This window comes from Pezoporus occidentalis, unplaced genomic scaffold (genome assembly GCF_034315485.1).
Source record: "Pezoporus occidentalis ecotype Australia unplaced genomic scaffold, CSIRO_AGI_Poc_V1 ctg58, whole genome shotgun sequence".
NCBI lineage: Eukaryota > Metazoa > Chordata > Aves > Psittaciformes > Psittacidae > Pezoporus > Pezoporus occidentalis.
Genome location: NW_026915921.1, coordinates 2,846,660 through 2,855,420, shown reverse-complemented (window position 1 = coordinate 2,855,420; position 8,761 = coordinate 2,846,660). Strand labels below are relative to the sequence as shown.

The 8,761-nt window shown below is 51.2% G+C and overlaps 1 protein-coding gene across 1 annotated transcript; it reads right to left on the bottom strand.

The window, feature by feature from the left end:
* Positions 1–2,305: 2,305 nt before the first annotated feature.
* Positions 2,306–7,248, bottom strand: LOC134174109 (homeobox protein HMX1-like). Its single transcript, XM_062638746.1, has 2 exons — positions 6,972–7,248; positions 2,306–5,321 (listed from the first exon to the last, which is right to left on the bottom strand). Exons 1-2 carry the CDS (start codon positions 7,231–7,233, stop codon positions 4,744–4,746), a joined length of 840 nt encoding a protein of 279 aa, XP_062494730.1. The 5' UTR covers positions 7,234–7,248; the 3' UTR covers positions 2,306–4,743.
* Between the last annotated feature and the right edge of the window lie 1,513 nt (positions 7,249–8,761).

Genomic DNA, 8,761 nt, shown 5'->3' with positions numbered 1-8,761 from the left:
TTCTCTGAATAATGTATTCCTGTATTAGAAGCTAATATCATGTTGAGTGGAAACCTTTTACCTAGGAAAAGCTTTTTACCAGAAATTACCCTGCAGACATATCTTCATTTCCATTTTAGCTCAAAGCACAGAAAGTTTCCAAATCTAAATCTGATGGAAATGAAATCTGATTAGATTCCCCAGAAAAGCCAAAGAGTCCGGGCTCGCTTGGCTTACGGAACCGAGCTTGGTTTATCCCTTATGTACTCTAGGGTAACATGGGCCCTCTCCGGATCTCACACCCCTTTGCAAACAAGACCCCGGTCTTCGCGCCTTCCTCTCGGCTCTCCTGGCGGGCGGGTCCAGAACAGAAACGCTGCCTGAAAAGTTCATAAAAATAATCAGATGGCTTTGGTCCCCGAAACAAACCTGATTTGGGAGTTCGGCATTAGCTGGATATAGCTATGGTGTGGTCCCCTCCTGGCTGTCGTCCCCTCCTGGCGCCGGTCAGGACAGCGGGGACATCCTTTTCATAGGGAGGAAAGCAGCTCTCTCTCTGGCCCGGTGGAAGGCAGCTGCAAATGTTACACACAAGCAGGCTTTCCAGGGAGTTGGGTGCGCTAAGCTGAACCCTTCCACCCAGAGGTGCGGGACAGAGCCTCTGAGGTGACCCCAGGACAGAGCGTCCCTGCCCGAACCCTTCTGTTCCCCTCTGAGAGCAGGTCAAAGTCCTCGGCCAAATCGCCTCCATGTAACTCATGCGCTCGACACCAGAGGCTGGCGGGGAAAATCCTAGAGGGGATTTGCGAACAAAGTTACTAATTCTCGGCTGTTCAGTAGATGTGAGTTGCTAAAGGGAAAGGAGAGGAGAAGAGAGGAGACGAAAGAGAGAAAAAAAAAAAAAAGAAGAAGAAAAAAAAACGGAAAAAGAAAAGACAAGAAAAGACAAGAAAAGAAAAGAGGAAAAATTTTAGTTACACATCTAGAGTTCCATTAATATTTTCTTTTTTCTTTTTTACATTCCTGTATCTCACAACATAGAAATGATAACGTAGGATCCTTAAGAACAGTTGAGAAACTCAAGGTAGGTAAATGAAACATTAAGACACCCGCCATAAAGTTATATTAATCGGCAATGGGACGGGAAATGTAAGAGAATTGCCTGGATCTTATTTGAGGTTGAGAGCACTAAATGCTGCGAGCCCGCCGAAGCCTGGAGCGAGTCTCCCCCGATCGATGGTGAGAGCGGGGCGGGAGCAGAGCCAGGCTGCCCCAAGGTAATGTAGCATAAGAGAAAGGGGGGAGGAATCGATCCAAATAAATTGTTCAACAGTGGAGCCAGTGCGCACCTATGAGATTTATCAAGTATTGATTTGCATGAATATTTTAGACCCATGTCTACGAGAAAAGTTATAGGCCAGCTTAAGCCGGTGAGCAATATACCATTTGCAAAGTCGCCATTTAACAAGGTGCTTTGCAGCATATCGATCGTTTTCATTTAAAGTGTAATTAATAATAACATTTTAAGGCATCTACACCAGGAATTTATTCCAGACGTTCAGTTCGGACCCGAATTTGATTTTCGTTTGCTTTGTTTAAAATGAAAAGAAAATAAACCTTTTCACTAATTATTTTTAATAGCGTCCAATAAACACAAGTTATCTTTGTGAGCAGTCTGGCAAGGCTCTCCTTTGCCTCGCCTCTGGAGTGCCATCTAGCTAAGCTGTTGTAGCAACATTCATTAAATAAATGTCAACAGACAAGGATTTATGTTGCATAATAATATTACAGCTGTACTGTAACTGGATTTATTTTAAAGCTATTCTGAGGTTGCTTTGATCTATAAAGCAGCAACGTATGTCTCTATATGTCGCAAACAGCCTTTGTGAAACTACTTTGAGTTTTACAGTCCGCCAACATTTTTCTTCTAGCGTTCTGTGTGCAGAGGGATCACAATGTGTGATTCTTATTTCTTTGATTTGTTTAATAAAGAATATACACGGAGAATAAAACTGCCAAGAATCTGTTGTCCTGATTTGAGGAGGGGGCTTGGGATTTAGTGGGGTTTTTTGCCTGTTGAAATTGTCAGTGCACATACATCCGGGACTATGGCTGCTGCTTGGCTGTTCCTCTGCATCCTGCAGAAATTTCTTGCTAGCAGATACAAGGAAAAGTGCCATTAAAAAAGCTACGAGGTAAAGAAACCTGAGGTGTATATGCTTCTACTTTCAGCACATACTTTTAATAAGCCACCACAAAGCACTTTCTGCAGGTACAGTATAAGGCGTAAGTAAACACTTTTTCTTAGATGAATTCATGTCTTGCACCTTTTAATATTTTACTATGATCATAAGTTACAAGTACAGTGTATGAAAAAAAAATCTGTTTATTGATATAATCAGCACGTCTTTAAAAAACAAGCTAATGTCAAAACACATTTTAAAAATCCGATTGATCATTGAGCCCTGCCAGTTCCTTAACTCCAAGAAAAGAATATTTAGTAGAATCAGAAGTATTATAATCTCATATGTTACTCCAAAGAAAAGGCATGTGGAGAGTGGCAGGCATGTTAAGTTTCTCGTTGCATTACAATCTACTCTGATATGACTGTAGTGAGTCAGGATTTTGTTCCAGTAGGTAACGCTGGGGGATCTGGGGAGCTGGATATGACTTGGGAAACGCTCTGCCAGCTTTCTCCCAGGGGCAGCCAGGCTCTCAAGGGTATTGAGTCAAGGGGCTGAGCCCCGAGAAAAATATCTCCCCGGGTCCTCTACTCTGCACATAGAAAGGCTGAAGCCCGCCCGGGGCCCCGGCACCCCCAGCCCCGCGTCCCAGTCCTTCTTACACCACTCAGGGCCGGGCTGCATAAGGACTAGCCCCGAAGGCTGGTGTTTGACGGATATGCAAAGAAAAGAGCTGGCGAAGATCTCCCGGGGTGAGACGAGGGATTTCATAGCAGTTGGGAAAATAAAAGTAATTAAAGCCCCCAAAACAGCAACTTCCAGAAACGCGGCTCAAATCGAAACGAGCATCCCGGCAAGTTAGTATTTTTCTCAGGAACCTGGCATATCTAGATGTATTTCATTCTCGAGTGCTTCTGAGGCTTCCAGCACCCTGATTTAGCTGTGCAGACTGATGTACGTAGCCGCGTTTCAGGCCAAAGCGGAAAAAAAGGAAAAAAAAGAGGGGGAAAAAAAAAGGGGGGGGGGGAGGAGGTGTTGGAGAGGTTGTAATCCGCCACTGTTCCTTCTGCTCAGGTTTCGTATCAAAGCTGAAGCTCCACCGCATCTCGACGATCTATTTCAAACCAAAAAACGGTGAGATTGGTCCAAATACAATGTCAAGCGTAGGAAACAGCAAGGATTAGACGCTCTTCTTTCACTGAAGGCAGGTCCGCCTGCACGTACCCTGGTAGATCCAGCACCCGGTTCTCCCTGCGGGGACACCGAGTGCTCCGAGCTGGTCGCTTCAGTTACCCCTGATTATGCCCTAAAACGCAGGATCAAAGCTTGACCTTCCCCCAAAGCTGTGTTTTATAAGGTCATTTCCCCCTTAATACTTGGAAAATGAAATTCAAACCTTTATAAACAGTGATAGATCCGATATTCATTTTAGCAGTGGGTAGAGAGGGGGAAAAGAAACAACTATTAAAGGAAAAAAAATAGAGTGGCATGCATAATACTTCATATAATATCACATTACAGGTTAGCTTGCATAACTAGCCGTACAGCTCCCCAGTCTATCCCCACCTGATTATTTTTCTTTCCTTCCTTTTTAATTACCAGCACGAACTATTAATCGATTACACAAACCGTTAAGAGACGGACGAACTGAGATGCGCTTTCTTCAGCCTCCTCAGGAGACGGAAATGTGGCAAACCCACTGGTAAAAATGCAGTATGTTGAATTATATGTGTATATACGTTTTAACCGTGTATTTTAGCCGACCGTTTGAAAGGGAAATATAAACTAAAACAAAGAAATCTAATCCTCACAGCTCGGGCTTCATCGAATTCATTCCAACAATTTTCCTTCAAGTTGTTTCAAATCAAAAAGCCTCCAGCGGGAAGAAGCAGGGGGCACCAGCACATGCTTGGGTATCGATCGGGTGAAAATCAGAGTAACAATGGAAAGGGGGGATGTTCTTTACGGATTAAGTGGCTAAAACAAAGGGCCCTGGAGAAGCTGCTGGGGGCAGATCCGCTGAGTCCCCGCTCTGCACGAAGCGCAGCCGGGGCGCCGGGGACAAGGAAAGGTCTCCCGGCAGGAGCGCTGGCCCGGGGCAGCGGAGGACCTGAGGAAGGTCGCTTAGAGGGGAGAAAAGCGAGCTTCGCCGTCCCTGGGGCCCCGGCCGATAGCTACATTCGTCTCAGGCTCGGCAGCTCTGCGGAAAGCGGGGAGGAAGAGTTTGGGGGAGCTGCGGGCCCCACGGAAAACGCCGGTCGGTGTCAGCCGGGACCGAGGCGGTGGGGAGGGCTTGACCACTGCCACGGGGCTGCACTTTCTTTGGATGCGCAGCAGGGAGAGCCCCGTGGAGCCGCTCCCTGTTCATGGCGTGGTCCTCATAGTCGTTTCTGTTCCCTCCGGCTGCTGCGAGTGGCTCCGAGTTTATTCCAAAAGTAAGTTTATTGCACGTTAAAAAAAAAAAAAATAGAAAATCAAAAAGCAGAAAATCGAGAAAGGTGTGAGTGGGAAATGAAAATTCCGGGGGGAATGGGGGTGGAGCTGGGAGCCGGGGGAGGGGGCGATGGGTACAGGTGGGCGCTCAGACGAGTCCTGTCATCTGCGATCGTAGGAACGGAAAGGAGGCGGCGGGGAAGGTGCCCAGGGGGTAGCTGACGCCGCTAGAGAAACCCACCAAGGGGGGCGACATATGGGGCAGGGGGAAGCCCAAGGCGCTCGCCGGCGAGTTCTCGTGGTACAAAATGGGGACCCGCACTATCCTTTGGGCGGCGTGGGACAGGTTGGCCGCCTCCAGGTCGGCGGCCAGTTGCCGCTTCCACTTGTTACGGCGGTTCTGGAACCAGATCTTCACCTGGGTCTCGGTGAGGTGCAGCGAGGCTGCCAGCCCGGCCCGTTCCGAGCTGCTCAGGTAGCGCTTAACGTCGAAGGTGGACTCCAGCTGGAAGACCTGGCTGCGGCTGAACACCGTGCGCGTCTTCTTCTTGCGGCCGGCGGAGCGTTGCTCCGGCTCGCCCGGCTCCTCTCCGCGCTCCTCCTCCTCCTCTTCGCGGCCGCTCAGGCCCGAGCGTCCTCCCGCTGGGCCCCGCACCGCCGCCCGTCCGCCGCTGCTCTCCCGCTCTGCCGGCTCCTCGGGCAGCTCGGGCGAGTCCCGGTCGCTGGCTGCGAAGAGAGGCAGAGGGTGGGAGGTGGAGCTGCTGCTCCGGGCAAGGGGAGGAGAGGGAGTGCATCGCCCGGCCCTTGCCCCGCTCACCGGCGCCGCTGTGGAGAGAGCGGGGCCGGGGCCGGCCGGCCGGCAATGGCTCCTGCCGCTGCTGCTTCTCCTGGGATAACCCGCCTAGCGTTTGTGTAGACACACAAGCTTACATACTTATATAGAAACACCTAGATGGTGTTTCATGTATGTATACATACCCTCAGCTACGTACACACTCACGTATGTGCGTATGTGTAGACACAGCAAAGTGTATGCATGTATTTTCACGCGGATATGTGTACCTTTTTTCTACACAAAATATACAAGTGTGCATGTGTATGTATACACACACGTATATATTCAGAGATGTACATACACACATTATCTAAATAGAAGTATGTACTTTTTATATCTGTATGTACACATATGACTACACTTGAGCTTTAATTTATATACACACGTATATATTTACACACATACGGCACAAATATATTCACGCACATGTGTACACACATATACTTACACGTACATACACATAAGTGTATTGCTGTGTGTAGAAGTGGTAAGTATAGGAGTGCATGTGTGTATATAAAGAGAGGTTAAAAAGAAGTATTTTCCCTTCACGTTATTCTGAACTTGATAAACCAAACGATCGGGTCAGCTACTCTGTTATCGGGACGTTGCCTCCCAGCATGTCACCGAGGAATTTCCAACATTGCTCTCTCCATTTGCAGTTTCAAAGGAGATAAAAAATCCTATTCTTTCTAGAGCAAGAGAAAAGCATAACAGAAAAAAAAAAAAAGGCAAAAAGTTAAGGCAATTTTTTCTAGAATAGATTTCTGTTTCTAAATGTAGTTTTGAGAGAAATTAAAAATATTAATAAACCTATATCTGTGAAAACAAACTCACAGGATTACTATTCGTGCCTCTTTTCCTTACTGAGCAATCGTGAGAACTCTAAAGGCTCGTACAGGATCATAGAGACGAGTGGAAAGGCAATATTTTTTCTATCAGGATAAAAATAACCAACCGATGGCAGCCCATAAACTTTTTCAGATGTTAGTTTTGCCTCCCGAACCCAGGTTCTTCCTCCAGCTCCCTTTCCAGCGGGGTTCCCGCAGCCTGCCCCTGCCCCAGCTGCGCTGCTTGAGGAGGGCAGCTTAGGGCCCAGCCCGACGGCTCCCCTGGCTGCCCAAATTCCTGCTTCCCATCTTTTTGGCATGATGGGGCGCCAAAAAAAAATAATATATATATATATATACACATACATATATATATAAAAACAAAACAGACACCTCTCTTAAAAAGCAAGAAAGAAAAAGAGATGGAGGAGAGGAAAAAGAAAGAAACCCCCTGAGCCAGCACACGACCCCTGTTTACATTTTGGGCGGTGGGGCGGAGGCTCCAGGTGCCGCACACACAAGGAGCGTTTCCGGAGATTTGCCCGCAGAGCCAGGGCGATGGCTGCGGGCTCTCCACGCGTCCCACTCAGCGTCTGCCTGCGGGGGGGGGGGGTGTGGGGTGTGCAACGGGACTGGACACCCCGGGGGAGCAGAGACATCCCCTCCCCATCCCCAGCCGGGCCTGGCCATCAAGGGTAGGAAAAGGCGGCTTACTGTCGGGGCTGGCGCAGCCCAGGAAAGCGGCGTGCGCTCGGCGGTACCAGCCGACGGCGGCGTCACGGAGGGGGCAGCCCGGGGCGCCGAGGCGGAGCGGCGAGCGCGGCCCGCAGCGCGGAGCCCCGCGGGGACCACCGCCCGCAGCCGCCCGCCGAGCCCCGCGGCCCGCCGCGCTCTCGGTGCCCAGCAGGTCCTCGATGAAGAAGGACGAGACGCGGGCGGAGGTGGAGCCGGCGTTTTCCGTGGCTTCGTCCGGCATGGTCGGAGATGAGTGCGGGACGGGGGGATCCCGGCTCAGCCGGCGGCTGGCTCCTCGGCGCGCCGCTGCCCAGCCGCCGCCTCCCGCCTCTGCCTAGCCCCGTGGATGCTCTCCTGGTATAAAAGGGTTTTTTTCCGGAGTAATCATTTCAGATCGCGGTTTGCCATCATTTCCTGCAAGCTAGGATGGGAGGGGGGAGGGGGAGGAGGGGAAGGGAACAGGGAAGGAAAAAAAACCTAGCCCGACAACCCATCGGAGGCGCCAGATTCTGCGCGAAAACGCTAATAACGAAATAAAAATGTCACGCGAGTTAAACGCTGGGCGCGAGAGGGGGAATCCTGGGATGGGCGGAGCGCAGCGGCCAAGGAGTTGGGGGGGGGGGGGGCGTCGGCGGGGGATGCGCGGAGCGCGGCGAGACCGATGCGTGTGAATGTGCATGTGCGGTGCGGAAGGTGCGCGCGCCACCGTGGGGCTGTCACTCACGAGCTCCTTATTTAGGTCAATTAAGGAGCAAATCCCGGAGCCGGGGGGGGGGGGGGGGGGGGGGCGGCAGTGTTTGGTGGGGGGTGTAAAGGGCGGGCTTGGCCGCTCCACGTTCTGGCTCTTCCATTGGCTGTAGAAGGCTCAGCGCGCAGCCCAGCTAGCCAATCCGCGCCGCGGACACCGCCGTTATATTAATATAATTAATAATAATGATCCCCCCCGCCACCCCCCGCCGAGCGCTTCCATGTTCGCGTCGGTGGCGATGGACGGGGGAGATGCGCCCCCCGCCGCTCGCAGAACCCGGCAGCCGCCGCTGCGGAGCGGTGAGGCTCCCCCCCGCCCAGAGACCCCGGGTTGGGGCTCTTGAACCTGGAGGGGTAGATAGACGGATCCCCGTGAGCAGGAGTATCCGCGGCCGCTGACTGTCCCGCCTGTGGAGGGGAGGGTGTACGGTCCAGGAGGGCAGGGGGGCTCTCGACTACAGAGCGTCCCGGGGGCCAGTTGGTGACATTTAACCTTCTACTTTATATATATATATATATATATATATGTATTTTCGTATATATGCGTATATTATGCCTGTATAGTTTATTCGGAAAGAGCCAACCCCGCCCATCGAAGCCGGGTCCGTCCACGAAGCCCGGGCAGGAGGCAGCGGCGCTGCGCGGTCTGCTCCAACACCGAGCCCAAGGTTTTTGGCGTTACCCCTCCGAATCCCCACACTTTTTTTATTATTATTTCTGCTGTAATTCTACCTCATGGAAAGCCAAAACCAGCCCTTTGTGTGCCCCCTTTTCCGGAGACTTCTGCATCCGCCCACCTCGACACAGGGACCCCCCGCAATCCCACAAATCTCCCCCCCTCGCTGCAGGGCTCTGGGGCAGGAGGGTTTTCCTCTGCCTTTTTCCTTCGGACCAGGCAAGCCAGGTTTGTAAAGGGACAAGTGGATCCAGAGTGCACGTCGGAGACCCGTAGAGATTTGGGTGAGTACACAGATATCATTGCGATGCTCATTTGCAGGTCAGCTTTTTCCTCCCGCCCTGCT